The sequence below is a fragment of the Erinaceus europaeus genome, unplaced genomic scaffold, assembly GCF_950295315.1.
Source record: "Erinaceus europaeus unplaced genomic scaffold, mEriEur2.1 scaffold_686, whole genome shotgun sequence".
Lineage (NCBI taxonomy): Eukaryota > Metazoa > Chordata > Mammalia > Eulipotyphla > Erinaceidae > Erinaceus > Erinaceus europaeus.
This window is the reverse complement of record NW_026647940.1, coordinates 50,143-66,961: the sequence shown is the minus strand read 5'-3', so window position 1 is coordinate 66,961 and position 16,819 is coordinate 50,143. Positions and strand designations below refer to the sequence as shown.

The 16,819-nt window shown below is 38.9% G+C and overlaps 1 protein-coding gene across 2 annotated transcripts in view; it reads left to right on the top strand.

The window, feature by feature from the left end:
• Nucleotides 1–11,569: 11,569 nt before the first annotated feature.
• UCHL3 (ubiquitin C-terminal hydrolase L3) overlaps nucleotides 11,570–16,819 on the top strand; it is a 46,517-nt gene continuing 41,267 nt past the window's right edge. For both annotated transcript variants that reach the window (XM_060184536.1, XM_060184535.1), the window contains exons 1-3: nucleotides 11,570–11,722; nucleotides 15,592–15,748; nucleotides 16,095–16,180. In XM_060184536.1, coding sequence (XP_060040519.1) covers nucleotides 11,648–11,722; nucleotides 15,592–15,748; nucleotides 16,095–16,180 — 318 coding nt within the window. In that variant the 5' untranslated portion in view covers nucleotides 11,570–11,647. The remainder of the gene's footprint in view (nucleotides 11,723–15,591; nucleotides 15,749–16,094; nucleotides 16,181–16,819) is intronic.

Genomic DNA, 16,819 nt, shown 5'->3' with positions numbered 1-16,819 from the left:
AAGAAACTCATTATCAACTCATTTTATGACCAGAACTACCATACCAACCATGATAAAAACTGCAGCCCTGTTCCTGTCATGAACATGTATACATGTTATGAATAGGATATACAAATCCTCCACAAAATATTAGTAAATTGACTACCACGGCAAGTAAAAAACTAATGTAACACTACGAAGACCAGTTTACCTTGGTATTGCAAAGCTAATTCATCAGCCAAAGTAATAGAATGTATTTAACTATATTTGCAGGCTAAAAAACAAGTTATATTTCTGTGATGTTATTTGTTTTAATAAGTAAACTTATAAAACTGTAAAGTTTTGTTCTGTGGTTCAGTTAACCATTGAACTTTGCTCCCAGGTAATCTTGGTAAAACACCTTTAGCCAATTACATTACTGAGATAAAAATATGATTATTAAAATAACAATGAAAACACCAGGTTAATAGAATAGGAACTGACAGTTCTCTGTAGTTATAATATTCATGGTTGGTTTTCTGCTTTTCAAACCAGTGGAAAAGACAGATAAGTAAACAAATAATTAGCAATTATTACAGGTGCAGTGAAAGTAATTGAAAGGCTACTCTAATAGAGTAAAACATCAGGGAAAACAGTAGGTTAGATAGTAACAAGGGGTCATTTTGAGGTGACATAAACTGAGAAGAGATATTAGTATGTGCTTTTACACTTTCTGCCAGATTGATGTGATTCAGCTTTTTATAACTTCATTAAATAAGCAATATGTTTTTAGTGGGAAAATGAATAATGATTTAAGAACCGATTGTTTTTTTTAATGAATGATTTGTTTATATATTTTATTGCTACCAGGGTTATTTGTGGGCTCAGCCAGTACTATGAATCCACCACTTCCAGAGGCCTTTGTTTCTTTTCTTTTCTTTTTGTTTTTAAACCAGAGCACTGCTCAGCTCTTGCTTATGGTGGTACAGGGGATTGAACCTGGGACTTTGGAGCCTCAGGCATGAGAGTCTCTTTGCATAACCATTATGCTGTCTACCCTCCGCCCCTTTGTTGATAGCATAGAGAGAAATTGAGATGGGATGAGACATATATAAAGACACCTGTAGGCCTGCTACACTAAACATGCAGCATTCCCCCTGCAAGTGGGGAGATGGGGCTCAAACCTGTGTCTCTGCACATGGTAATGTGTGCATTTAACTGGGTGCACCACAGACCAGCCCTCTTGATTTTTATTTTTATTTTTTTATTGCCACCGGGGTTACTGCTGGTGCTTGGTGCCGACATTATAAATCTACTGCTCATGGTGTCCATTTTTTTTCCTTTTGATTATACTTTATAGTACTGAAACAAATTGAGGGGGGGAGAGGTGATAGGGAGAGAAAAAGACACCTGCAGACCTACGTCACCTATAACAAATCCCCCCAAACACACACCATCACCACCACAGGTGAGGAGCGTGGGCTCGTGCACTTAGATGGGAGAATAAGTTAAGCCACAGGTAAACTCCAGTAGTAGTATTAGTCACTGTCCTTCTAATAGGCCTTTTACCTTTTTTGATTTCACTGCTGTCATTTGGTGGTGGTGGTTGTATTGTACTCTTAGTTTGAACAAATACTGTTTTTTGCACTAGTGATGCCCAGTTTGTGGAAGACTGATCAGAACATAGCTATTCTGTATACTTAATTATTGTTTCCTCCCACCTTCCCTCCCTCCCTCCCTTCCTCCCTTCCTTTTTTGAAAATTTTTTTAAAAAATTTTTTATATTTATTTATTTATTTATTCCCTTCTTGTTGCCCTTATTTTATTGTTGTAGTTATTATTGTTGTTATTGATGTCATTGTCATTGGACAGGACAGAGAGAAATGGAGAGAGGAGGGGAAGACAGAGAGGGGGAGAGAAAGATAAGACACCTGCAGACCTGCTTTACCGCCTGTGAAGCAACTCCCCTGCAGGTAGGGAGCCAGGGGCTTGAACCAGGATCCTTACGCTGGTCCTTATGCTTTGTGCCACATGCACTTAACCCACTGCGCTACCACCTGACTCCCTCCTCCCTTCCTTTTTAAAATAAGATTTGTTGGTTGGTTTTATATTAAAAAAATTAATAAATAAGATTTGTTTTCTTTTTTATTATCATTGAAATTTTTTTCCTCCATTTTTTTTTGCCTCTAGGGTTATTGCTGGGGTTCAGTGCCTGCACTACAAATCCACTGCTCCTGGAAGCTATTTTTCCCCTTTTGTTGCCGTTGTTTATTTTTGTTGTTATTATTATTGTTGTTGTTATTGGTGTCATTATTGGATAAGACAGAGAGAAATGGAGAGAGGAGGGGAAGACAGAGAGGGGAGAGAAAGAAAGACACCTGCAGACTTGCTTCACCACCTATGAAGCGACTCTCCTGCAGGTGGGGAGCTGGGGGCTAGAACCAGGATCCTTACGCTGGTCCTTGTGCTTTGCGCCATCGCCCTGTGTACTTAACCTGCTGCCTTACTGCCTTACTACTCCTTTAATTTTCAATTTTTTTAAATCTTTTATTTTACTGTTGGATAGAAACAGAATTTGAGAGGGGATAGAAAAAGGGAAAGAGATAGACACCTGCAGTCCTGCTTTGCGCCACGTGCACTTAACCCACTGCGCTGCCGCCCAACCCCCAATTTTTGTTTTTAAATTTCTGGTACCACTGCCATAATTTACAGGAAAATGTGCCTGATGTAATAAGAAGAAAAAGGCAAAGTTACCTCAGATAAGCACCACACGAGTGTACATTGAATTAACATTACATTGCATTAGTCATTTGCAAACTGTGGCTAGTGCAGTCCTGAACAAGGAGTTTCTGTTCAGGCTGCAATAACTTTACTGACTATGGATCATTGCTCCTTTTGTGGCAGATTTTTCTCTTATTTAAAAGAGAGTAGGGTTTCACATTAATAATAATACTTTTACCAGAGCACTGCTTAGCTCTGGCTTATGGTGATGCTGGGGATTGAACCTGAGACCTTTTATGGCTCTGGCATGAAAGTCTTTTTGCATAACAATTGTGCTACCACCCCAGCCCCAGTATATTTATTTCTAATAATATCTAATGAAGGGATTTCCATATTATTATAAGTTCTGTGATAGATTTTTGCTGTCTTAGAATAACCTACAACTTTCCTGGCAACTCTTCACTTACTGTCCTGCTAAGAACAGTAGCTCTTTTCTGCTGATTTAGAACATTCTACTACCGACCTGGGCCAGTTCACTGCTTCTTAGGCAACCTGGTGGCGCCCCGCTCCCAGGAGGTCACCATACTGATGCCGTACTTAGTGCGGACACCCGGTTGGCATAGTGTACTACAGCCCAAAACTCCTGGGCTCAAGCCATCCTCCAGCCTCAGCCTCACGAGTATCTGGGACTACAGGCACGTGCCACCACGTTGTCGTGATACCCTTGTCTTTACCATCTTAACCTCCTCTGTTACATCCAGAACCATTACTATAGTTGCCACCATCACCTCTAAATTTACTATATCCATCACTGAGTCCTTCATAACCACTTCTGCTATAGCTTTCTTTCCAAAGTTACTTCCATGATTTCTTTGTGATCCAGGTGACTCGACTCCCATTTCTTGTTTAGAAAGGGTCTTTTCCACTTCACAGTTATTCCCACTATGCTATGGTATTTCATAACAAAATTTTTATCAGTTATATGGTAATCATCAAAAATAGGTCCTGGAGGTAGCACAATGGCAGCACACCAGGCTTTCATTCCTGAAACTTGGAGATCTTGGGTTAAATCCTGGTACCACCAAAAGCCAGGACTACTCAGTACTCTGGTTCATTCTCTCTGTCTCCATCTCATTCAAAGAAATCTTTTTTTCTTCCTGAAATGTAATTATTGTTGTTATATTACAGAAGAAACTTCTGTTTTCTACTTTACATGTCTTTCATAACTTCTGTGGTTTCAATTCTGCCCTGCTTTTCAAAGTAGTTTCTTTTTTTAATCGTTGTTTTAGTTATTATTGTTGTTATTGATATTGTCATTGTTAGGACAGAGAGAAATGAAAAGAGGAGGGGAAGACAGAGAGGAAGAGAGAAAGATAGACACCTGCAGACATCCTTCACCACCTGTGAAGTGACTCCCCTGCAGGTGGCGAGCCTGGGGCTTGAACCAGGTTTCTTAACACTAGCAAAAGATTTCTTGAGAGTTAGACCAGCACCAGGCTTTACAAAATCCTCTTGGGGGGTAGGCTTATCAGGTTAAGTGCATATAGTACTAAATTCTAGGACCTGTTCAGGGAGCCACTCCTCCACCTGCAGGGGAGTTGCTTCACAAGCCTCAGGCATGAAAAGTTTTTTTGCATAACTATTACTCTGTCACCCCAGGCCTAAAAAAAACAATTTTAAAAAAATTATCAGTGTTGGTGCACCTGGTTAAGTACACACATTACCATGCAGCTGCTGCATCACATCTGCAGGGGGGAAGCTTCATAAGCAGGTGTCTTTCTCTCTCCCTTTCTGTTTCCCCATTCCTGCTCAATTTCTTTCTGACATATCTAATATATATATACATATATGACTTGTGGTTACAAAGCTCAGACATCCAGTGCATCCTCTGGCTCGTGATCCAAAGAGGCCTCCAAGTCCTGCCAGTCTGAAGTTAACTATACTGAGCCAAGCCCCTTTGCAAAGTCCACCACCCCGTAACTCATTTTTCCTGCATCTGCATTCAATTTTCAAAAGATTTATTGATGAGAATGAGGTGGGGGAGTGAGGAAGAGAAAACCAGAACATACTCTAGCACGTAAAATGCTGGGGATCAAATTTAAGGAACTTACGTTTGAGAGTCCAATGCCATATCTGCTGTGCTACCTCCCCGGCTGCTCTATGGATACATATAAAGGACTGAGCTTTGAAAGGAGTAATCCTAGCTTGTAGGCGATGGGAAGCTACAAGTAATTAAGTTTTAGAAATTATAACATTTCTTTAAAATTCATTCTGTGATCTGGGCAGTTGTAGTCTTTTTTTTTTTTTCCTCCAGGGTTATTGCTGGGGCTCGATGCCTACACTATTAATCCACTGTTCCTGGAAGACATTTTTTCCCATTTTTCTTGCCCTTGTTGTTGTCATTATTGTTATTGTTACCATTGATGTTATTGTTACTGGATAGGACAGAGAGAAATTGAGAGAGGAGGAGAGACAGAGAGAGAGATAGACACCTGCAGACCCGCTTCACCACTTGTGAGGCAACCCCTCTGCAGGTGGGGAGTGGGGGGCTGGAACCAGGAACCTTAACCTGGTCCTTGCTCTTTCACACCTGTGCACTTAACCCGCTGTGCTACCGCCTGACCTCCCAGCATTTCTTTTTATGACGTAGATTTTCATACTGACTGTATTTTGTTATTAAAGCATATCATAATAACATATATTGTAAATATCGTATTTTAACCAGTTATTATATCTGAAACCCCCCTAGAAATATTCTTGTGATTTTATTGAGAAAATATTTTCTGCAGCTATGTACTATACTCACAGGAAAATAAATTTACTTTGTTGTGACTGCTATGTCCAACTATTTAAAGTTAGAAAAAAAGAATTAGAAGTCTTCTACCAGATGCTATAAGTATATAAAAATTCTCTCCTTTGTGGCCGTGGGAGGTGGTACTGTAGGTAAGGTGTTGGACTCTCAGGCTTAAGGTTCAAGATCCCAAGTTTGACCCTTGACATTGCTGGTACTAAGGTAATATTCTAGTTCTCTTTCTCCCTCCCATAAATATTTTACAAAGTTCTCTAATTGGGCCAGGTGTTCGCACACAGATATATTAACAGTGCAGAAGGATCCGTGTTCAGGCCCCTGGTTCCCACCTTCAGGGAAGAAGCTTCATGAGTGGTGAAAAAATGCTACAGGTGTCTCTTACCTCTCTGTTTTCTCCCCCTTCCCTCTCAATTTTTTTTCTGTCTCTGTCCTATAAATAAATAAATAAATAAATATTATTTTAAAAAATCTCTTGTTAGCAGATCCTGTCTTAGGAAAAAAACCCTGGCTTCCCTGCTGTCTTCTAGTTATTATTGCCTCATCTCTACTTTGTAAAAGACTTGCTCATAGTTGTTGTTGCTATGCTTGTTTTATGTTTGTTTTATGAATTTTCTGCTTTCACTCCTATCAAGCTTTATTTTGCCCTCTCTTTTAAAAAATGTTTATTTACCCGTTTGTCCATTTATTTATATATTTTAGATAGAGACAGGAATTGAGAGGGGCAGACGAGAGGGAGAGGGAAGGAAGACCAAGGTAGTACTATTTCACCAATTTTGAAGCTTCCTATTGCAAGTGGGGGGTCATGGCCTTGAACCAGGGTCCTTGCTCTCTCTAATGAGTACACTGGGTGTACCACCACCCAGCCCTTTTTTCTGTCTCCTCTACTTCATAACAACTACTTCAGTCAAGTTATTAACTTTACCAGGTCCAGAGGTCATTTTTCTTTCATGATGTTTCTTTCTTTTTTTTTTTAATTACATGCCAATTATATTCTTTTTAAAAAAATCTTTATTTGTTTATTTATTTTGAATAGAGACAGAGAGAAATTGTGAGGGCAGAGGGAAATAGTGCAGGAGAGAGACAGAGAGACACCTGCAGACTTGCTTCACCACTCATGAAGCTTTCCCCTGGCAGGTGGGGACCAGGGGCTTGAACCCAGATCCTTGCGCATTGTAATGTGTGCGCTTAACCAGGTGCACCACCGCCTGGTCCCTCATGATGTTTCTTAACCTCTCAGCAGCATTTAATAGAATAGTCCACCCCATCTTCTTGCAACATTATCTTTTATTGGCTTTTGTGGGAATCTTGGTTTTCTTTTTGCATTGTTGCTTTGCTTTCTAGGCTTTCTTTTATTTTTGCCCCAGGGTTGTCACAGTATGAATCCACTGCTCCTGTAGCCATTTTTTTTCATCTTTTGGATAGGACAGAGAGAAATTGAGAGGAGAGGGGAAGATAGAAAGGGAGAGAGAAAGATAGTTACCTGCAGACCTTTCTCACCACTTATGAAGTGACCCCCTGCATATGGGGAGCTGGGGGCTCGAACTGGAATCTCTAAACCAGTCCTTGAACTTTATACTGTGCGCACTTAACCCACTGAGCCACCACCTGACCCCCCAGCTTGCTTTTTCTAGATCTTCTCTTTTGCAATTTCGAAGGAGTTAACTTTGATATTGTTCTAGGCTACTAATCTTTTCTATGTGCATTCTTCTCCCTAGCGAATACTATCAGTACTCACATAGTGGATCCCATGTTACTCTCAGCTCAGACTTCTCCAGCAGATTAAGAATCTATATAATTGAGTTGTCTCTTAGCATGTTATGGATAGCTCAAACTTGTTATTACTGAAAAGGAGATCAGGATTTATATCCTCTTACCTGTCCTAATCACCTATTGTCGTAAACTAAGTCAATAAATTAGGAAGAAGGTAGAATCTGTTGCAGCTCTGAGCATGCTATTTTAAGATCAGATGAGAGGGAGAGAGGGGAGGGAAGGGAGAGGGAGAGGGAGGCCTACAGAACTGTTTTCACCACTCATGAAGCTTCTCTCCTGCAGGTGGAGATAGGGGACTGGGTTCTTGTGCACTGTAATGTGTCCATTCAGACAGCTCCATTCTTAGTCATTTCATTTTAAGCCTATAGTGAAGTAGCCTCCCCTCCTTTCTTAAGTTGTACAGAAAGTGTTTTTTAATTTTTTTTAATATTTATTAATTTTCCTTTTTGTTGCCCTTGTTGTTTTATTGTTGTAGTTATTATTGATGTTCTTGATGTCGTTGTTGGATAGGACAGAGAGAAATGGAGAGAGGAGGGGAAGACAGAGATGGGGAGAGAAAGATAGACACCTGCAGACCTGCTTCACCGCTTGTGAAACGACTTCTCTGCAGGTGGGGGAGCCAGGGGCTCGAACCAAGATTCTTATGCCAGTCCTTTTGCTTTGCGCCACATGCGCTTAACCTGCTGCACTAGCGCCCGAAAAGTGTTTTTATTGTTTCTTCATGCTGTGCTAACATATTTTCAATTTTTAAAATTTTTTATTGATTTATTTATTGCCTTTTGCTGCCCTTGTTTTATTGTTGTAATTATTGTTGTTGTTATTGACCTTGTCATTGTTGGATAGGACAGAGAGAAATGGAGGGGGGGAAAGGCAGAGAGGGGGAGAGGCAAAGGCTAATGGTTTTCAGATAGAGGAGCCCAGTTTGTGTGAAAAAACTAGGAGTAGCTATGGCTGTAGACTCTCAGAACTCAGTAGCTTGTTGTAGCTAAAGTCAGAGAACAATACACACACACACAATTTAAGCAGAGGAAGCTGGAAAAACAAGTTCGGATCATTGGAAGCATTCCATTTGGGTTCTGGCAAAGTGATGGATGACCTTGACAGATGATCTAAACTCTTTGGCTTTTCTCACAGAGAAAAAGTATGTGATAAAAAGCAAATTCTGCTGATAGGTTTTTAATTCAATAAAAGATTATTTATTTATGAGAAGAAGAGAGAGAGATAGAGCCAGAGCATCACTGTCAGATGTAGAGAATGGATATAGGACCTCTTGCTTGTAAGTTATTTGCTTTTGCATTCTTCCACCTCCTGGGCTGCACAATACATATATTTCTTTAATTAGTAATTTAATGCTAACTTAAAACATTATAAGATAGTATAGTTCCCAAGTCGGGCCGTAGCGCAGTGGGTTAAGCTCACGTGGTGCAAAGTGCAAGGACCCGAGGAAAGATCCCGGTTCGAGCCCCCGGCTTCAGGGGAGTCGCTCCACAAGCAGTGAAACAGGTCTGCAGGTGTCTTTCTCCCTCTCTGTCTTCCCCTCTTCTCTCCATTTCTCTCTGTCCTATTCAACAATGATGACATCAATAACAACAAGAATAACTACAACAATGAAAAACAAGGGCAACAAAAGGGAAAATAAATGTATCAAAAGAAATAAAAAGCATAAGATAGTATAGTTCCACACAACTCCCACCACCAAAGTTCTGTGCACCCACTCTCCCTGCTGCTCCCAAGGTCTTAGAGATGGGTTGACTACTTTTTCTTTTCTCTCTCTCTCTCTTTTTTTTTCTTTTTCAGTTCATGTGTTTCAATTCTCTATTCCATATATGAATGAAACCCTTGGTAGCTGTCCTTCACGTCTTTATTTCACTAAGTATAATCACCTGCAGTTCCATCCATTTTTTCCTAAATCCTGTTTTTAATTGCTGAGTAGTATTCCATAGAAAATATGTCCCATATTTTATTTTTCCAGCCATCTGTCTATGTCTATGGGCATTTAAGTTGCTTCCATATTTAAGTTATTGTGAATAATGTAGCTATGGACATGGGAGTGCATATGTCCCTTTGAATCAGTGTTTTCATGTCCTATGGATAAATGCCTAAGGTTGGTGTTGTTGGATCATGAGGGATTTCCATTTGCATTTCAACAATACGTTTTATTTATTCTCTTTTGTTGCCCTTTTTTATTGTTGTTGTAGTTATTATTGTTGTTATTGATGTCATCATTGTTGGATAGGACAGAGAGAAATGGAGAGAGGAGGGGAAGACAGAGAGGGGGAGAAAAAGACACCTGCAGACCTGCTTCACCACTTGTGAAGCGACTCCTCTGAAGGTGGGGAGCCAGGGCTGGGGGCTTGGAGCTGGAACCGGGATACCTACGCCGGTCCTTGCGCTTTGCACCACGTGCACTTAACCTGCTGCACTACTGCCCAACTCCCAACAATACATTTTTAAAAGATATTTTCAGATTATATTTTGATTTGGTAGTTAAATTTAAACTCTTCTCATTTAAGTCTAGACTCAACTTTCATTGAGTATTGTCTCCAAAAAAAGTTCAGATAATTTTTTGCCCATAATAAGATAAGTTTAATATGCCAAATCTTACTCAGCCTTTGTAAATACTCTGGAATCTACCTTGTCACTACCATTAGATACACTCAGGATGTTTATTTTACACATGTGGACACTGAAACCCCAAGGTACTATTTTTTTCCCAATATCCTTCAACTGGTGATTATATAATATTTTTATTAAAAGTTAAAATACTCATAGCAAATATACAGTACAAGAAAATAGTGGAAAAGTGGTGATTTTCTTTTTTATTTATGCATTTCCTTTTTTTAATATTTATTTTCCCTTTTGTTGCGCTTTTTTATTGTTGTAGTTATTCTTGTTGTTGTTTGTTATTGATGTCGTCGTTGTTGTACAGGACAGAGCGAAATGCAGAGAGGATGGGAAGACAGAGGGGGAGAGAAAGACACCTGTAGACCTGCTTCACCGCCTGTGTAAAGACTACCTTACAGGTCGGGGGTTGGGGGCTCAAACCGGGATCCTTAGTTGGTCCTCTGCTTTGCGCCAGGTGCGCTTGCTCTACCGCCCGACTCCTATGCATTTCCTTTTTTTAATCAATGTTTTAATAATAATTGACAAGATTGTGGAATAAGAGGGGTACAACTCCACACAATTCCCACCACCAGAACTCCTTATCTCATCCCCTCTCCTGATAGCTTTCCTATTCTTTATCCCTCTGGGATTATGGACCCAGGGTCATTATGGAGTGCAGAAGGTGGGAGGGGCTTGGTTTTTGTAATTGCTTCTCTACTGGATGTAGGTGTTGACAGGTCGATCTTTACCCACAGCCTGTTTCCATTTTTTCCCAGTGTCAGCAGTACATTTAAATTGAACTTTTTAGAACTTTATTTGCATTATTGTTATTTTATTAGAGCCCTGCTACACTCTGTTTTATAGTGGTGTTGGGGATGGAATCTAGGATCTCTGGTGTCTCAGGCATGAAAATCTTTTCCACTATGTTATTTCCTCAGCCCCAAGCAGTCTTTCTTTATAACCACAGTGGTGTGATGTAAAACTAAAAAATAAAAACAGATGACAGTATGCCTTGCTATGTAGAAAGTGACAAGCTGAGAGCCTGGTTTTTGACTAGACACATTATATCTGAGAATTGCTTTTCCGCACATGGAGAAATGGAGGTATAGGGAGGATCCTCCTTTATCTGGAAGGGCTTGTTTTATTGATCTTGACTGCGTGTGAAATTAATAACACTTGTTTGTAAGATGTAAGAGCAGCAGTGATGTTGAGTAGGTTTCATTGTATCCTGGAAGCTAGTAGTTTACTCCTTGTATCAGGTGTTTTCTGGTGTTCTCACAAGTCACTTGAGCTTTTTTGTCTATATCACTGATCCATCTACTTCATTGTAAACCTCTGACATTTGAGGAAAGTAGCAAAAACCATGCTGATCTACTAAAATATTCTTTATTGGCTCAAATTCAGATGCACCCCCTTCAAATCAAGTCTTAGAAATGAGTCTAACACAACAGTCAAGCAGATTTGTCTGTGCTGGTAAAGTCCTGGCTTATTACATTCAATTCCACTGTAATAGATTTTGAAAAAAAGCTTTGCTTAGTATGTTAGGGATTTTAGTGTGTCTTAGTTGCTAGAAGTAAATCACTGTCTGCCATCCTGTTATGGATATCTCATTCTAATTGAAAAGCAACAATGTGTGCTCTTTGCACTCCTTTGATATATTAGATACACAGTATGTACCTGGTGGTTTTTCTCAGTTAACATTATACCATTTTTTATCTTCCATTTTACCAGTTTCTCAAACAATTAGGTTTACATCCTAACTGGCAGTTTGTTGATGTATATGGAATGGATCCCGAACTCCTCAGCATGGTACCAAGACCAGTATGTGCAGTGTTACTTCTCTTCCCTATTACAGAAAAGGTAATTGTTAACTTAGATGCAAAGTTTCCGAGAAATGCAAAGTCCTCTTTCACTGTTAAGTTAAAAGCATGCTCTTCTTTAAGAATAGTGATTTTCTTTTTATAAAATATAGTTTGCCTCTCAACTTTGTTGTGATGTGTGTGACCTTTAATAACATCATGGTGAAATCACAGGCACAGTGATCTTGGTCTTGTAACATTGCACAGTCTTTGAAAAGTTATATCATAAGTTATTAATTGTAAGATGGAAAAGGAAAATTAAAAATTCAATAATAGTTGGGGACTTCAATACTCACCTTTCAATAATAGGTGAATAACTGTGTAGAATATTAACAAGTAAATAGAAGACTGAAACAACTAGATCTAAAAGATTCTATAAGCTACTAAACCCACCAGTAACAGGAATGCATCCTTCTCAAATGCGTAGAGAATATATGCTAATATAAATCACATTATTTCATAAAGCAAATTTCAAAAACTTTAAAAGGTTAAATAGACATGATACAAAGTATGTTTCCAATCAAAATGGGAAGTAGAAAACAAAAATGTGAGGGAAATTAAAAATGAGTGGAAGTTTTAAGCAACACACAGACAAATAACATCATGGTAAATATATTTTAGAAATACCCTTATCTCAGAAAAATATATGAATGAAGTATCCCAAATTTTCAACAGAAATGTGTTTTCTTTCATCATATATGTACGAAAGATGGTTTTTTTGTTTTGCTTATTTTAGGGAGGTCGATATAACTAATGATACTGATTGCATTTATTTTATTTAATTAATTAGTTTTTTATTTCCAGCAAGGTTATTATCACTGGAGCTCAGTGCCTGCATAAGGAATCCACTACTCCCAGTGGCTATTTTTTCTTTCTTTCTTTTGTTGATAGAAACAGAGAAACAGAGACAAAGGGGAGATAGAGAAAGAAAAACTGCAACATTGCTTCACTGCTTGTGAAGCTTCCCCCTTGCAGATAGGGCACCCATCTGACTCCTGAGAACATTGTTTTCTACATAAACTTGATTTTTATTTAATAGAAATCAGTAAACTTAGATACAGGTTAATCGGCAGATTTGGTATATATTGGAGATGATAAAGACCTATCATTCATCTTTGTTTTAATTCATATTTCCATATTTCAGCCCCTTCTTCTGGAATGGTGTCATGTGTGTGTGTGTGTGTGTGTGTGTGTGTTACAGAGCCAGAACTTTTAAGTGCATTTTAAAACAGCTTTAGAGTTAATATTTTCAGAGTTTTATTTTTAAACTTAGAAGTATTAGGATGAACCCAGAAATTACAAATATGAAAAATTAAATGGGAAGGTGTGACAATTGTTGATGACCTCTCATCTATATGCTTAGATCACTTTATTTTATTTTATTTTATTTTATTTTATTTTATTTTATTTTTTGGCCTCCAAGGTTATTGCTGGGGTTCAGTGCCTGCACTACGAATCCACTGTCCTGGAGGCTATTTTTTTCCTTTTTGTTGCCCTTATTGTTTTATCATTGCTGTCATCACTGATAATGTTGTTGGATAGGAGAAATGGAGAGAGGAGGGGAAGATAGAGAGGGGGAGAGAAAGATAGACACCTGCAGACCTGCTTCACTGCTTCTGAAGCAACCCCCTGCAGGTTGGGAGCTGGGAGCTCAAACCAGGATCATTATACTTGGTCCTTGCACTTCGCTCCATATATGCTTAACCCACTGCACTACTGTCCGACCCCCCAGATCACCTTATTTTTAAGGAGTAGGTGGCACCAACTCACAAGAATTAAATGTCACTTATCCTAGTAATCTCAGAATAATTTTCTTACACTGTAACTAACCTCCCTTAACGTATAGTTCTCTCTGTGCTCAAGGATCCTATAAAACAGATTATTTAATTAAAAAGTAATGTTCCAAAAATTTTGTTTACTTGTTACAGTGTAGAATTTCATTTGCCTTCTCCTCCATCTCTTTTCCTTTTTTTTTTTTTTTTAATATATTTTATTTATTTATAAGAGGGATAGGAGGAGAGAAAGAACCAGGCATCCCACTGGTACATGTGCTGCTGGGGATTGAACTCAGGACCTCATGTTTGAAAGTCTAATGCTTTATCCACTGTGCCACCTCCCGGACCACTCCATCTCTTTTACTTACCCCTTTTCTATTTCTTCTATCCCCCTCCCCTCCACTTCTCTTCCCTCCTTCTTCTCTACAAACCTCCCCTCTTTTCAGAGCACTACTGGGCTACAGCTTATGATAGTACCTGGACCCAAACCTAGGACATCTGAACTTGAGGCATTCTCCTTCAGGGACAGGTGATGGCCCTCCATGTGGAGCGCCTGTTACAGTGCTGACTTCTAGGTTTAAGACCCTGTTCCGCCACCTGCAGAGGGAGAAGCTTCAGGAGAGCCAGAGCAGTGCTGCAGATGCTGCTACTTCTTTATGGCTCTCTCTCCTTTTCTGTCTCTTTCAGTCTCTGACCCTCTTGACAGAGAACAAGAAAGAGAGAGAGATAAGAAAATGGCCACTGGGAATTGTGGAGTCATGCAGGCACAGAACCTCAGCAATAATCCCTAGCGGCTAAAAAAGAAAGTCTTTTGCATAACCAGTATGCTATCTCCCCTGTCCCAGTGACATTTTATCATTAAACTACTTTTCACTTGTCTTTTAAAATTTCTTTATTGGGGGATTCATGGTTTACATTCAACAGTAAGATACAATAGTTTGTACATGCATAACATTTCTCAGTTTTCCACATAACAATTCAACCGCCACTAGGTCCTCCAATTTACTTTTTTTATTTTTTTTTTATTAAACTACTTTGTAAGTGGTGATGTTGTGATAATTTTGACAAAACTTAAGGGCAATAAACTTTATTTTTTGAGTCTGGTGTTATTTCTACCTTTTTTTTTTTTTTTTTAATTTGCTAGAATAAGCCAGAGAGCAGTCCTAGTGATCCCAGAAGTAAGGACTAGCAAACATTAAGACACTGCTTAGACTCAAGCTTTCTCAGTTGTTGTGATGCAAATGTAAGTGTATGCCCTAAATTAGAAGTACAGCAGTGTGAAAAATAAAAGTAAAAATTCTCCAGCAGTCATTTATACTGGCAAAAGTTGATGTCAAGTTCTCTTTTCTGTATTTATTTATTGACTAGAGACAGAGAAATTAAGAAGGGATGGATAGAGAGGAAGAGAGAAACATCTGAAGCACTGTTTCACCTCTTGTGAAGCTCTCTTCCCATGCAGGTCAGAACTAGAGACTAGAGGCTTGAATCTGCCTCTGCACTGCAGGACACATGCATTCAATCGGGTGTGCCAGTGCCCGACCCAGCCTCTGTAAAGTTTTTTATAACCTCACAGACTTTTCAATGTAAACATAAAGTGAATATTTTCAGAGTTTAGGTAAAGGAGCTCAGGAATGCCATGTACCTTTGTGTGACATTCTAGGTGTCATGTGGGCACCACATAAGAGGATAACAGTGACAAAACAAAGGGAACTTCATGGATGGTGTAGCAGTGCTTTGAGCTCTTTCACTTTCTTCACTGTCATTAAAAAATTGAAATGAAAGTTGCACTGGGGAGGTAACTAATGCCTCACATGGATGTGGCCCTGAGTTCATCCTCCAACACCCCATAAAAAACCCATTCACAAGAATCACAATAACAATATGAGCTATAGCTACTCTGTAATCATGGACAGCTAAGCCAGACTATTTAAGTCTACTTTACTCCTTCTAATATGCTTTATAGTGTTCCATTAAGGTAAGTCATAATGTGTAAGCTAAATTTATGTTAATGGATAAGTAGAAATATTTCAGTTTTATGTCTGAGTACTTTTTAATGTCTTCATTTTCAACATACTGTCTTTTTTCTGTTTATTAGTATGAAGTATTCAGAACAGAAGAGGAGGAAAAAATAAAATCTCAGGGACAGGATGTTACATCATCAGTATACTTCATGAAACAGACAATCAGCAATGCCTGTGGGACAATTGGACTGATCCATGCTATTGCCAACAATAAAGACAAGATGCACTTTGGTAAATAATTTGTCATTCCTGTCCCTACTACCCTTCAACTCCCGTTAGTTTTAAGTCAACCAGTAGATGGCGCTCTAGTTCCTTCAAACTGTTGACAAAAGCGTTTTCTCTTATCAGTGTATAAACTGTTACAAGAAATATATACATCTTGAGAAGTATAAACATGTTGAGCCTTTTTTTTCTTTGCTAAACAATAGCTCAGCAAACAAATAACCGAAACCCAGCATTCATTCTAGTATTCTTAGTTCCGTAACTTATCAATGAAAGTGTTTTACTTTGAGTATTTTCATATTTGTCTGATTGAGATCTCCAGTCTTTTTAGCTTTATCCTCTTTAATACTTTCAGAGTCAGGATCAACCTTGAAAAAGTTCCTTGAAGAATCTGTGTCAATGAGCCCTGAAGAACGAGCCAGATACTTGGAGAACTATGACGTCGGTACCTTCTTTCTATCTTGAATTCTTCTGTGGGCTAAATTTTGTGGGTTTGTCGATTCTCTTCAAGGTTTATCTTGAAACTACTTTTGAGCAACTATGGATTTTGTCTTCTTGTTTAAAAAAGACCTTTTATGGGAGTCGGGCGGTAGCTCAGCGGGTTAAGCGCACGTGGTGCAAAGGACTGCCCTAAGGGTCCCAGCTAGAGCCCCCGGCTCCCCACCTGCAGGGGACTTGCTTCACAGGCGGTGAAGTAGGTCTGTAGGTGTCTATCTTTCTCTCCCCCTCTCTGTCTTCCCCTCCTCTCTCCATTTCTCTCTGTCCTATCCAGCAACGATGACATCAGTAACAACAACAACTAAAAGAATAAAACAAGTACAACAAAAGGGAATAAATAAATTTTTTTTTAAAAAAAGGCCTTTTATACTTTTTAAATAACATTATCTGAAATATCCATAAATGGTGATAAATTGCCACTTCTTTGTCTAGAGATGAATGACAGAATAAATGTAGTTTGATTTACAAACTATAAACTAATCTTATCATTGACTATTCCTTACCATTCCCTCCCTGTAATAAATATATGCCTGGCAATAACCATGTGTGTTTTTCACTGGGAATTTGGAACAAGGCTGAAGA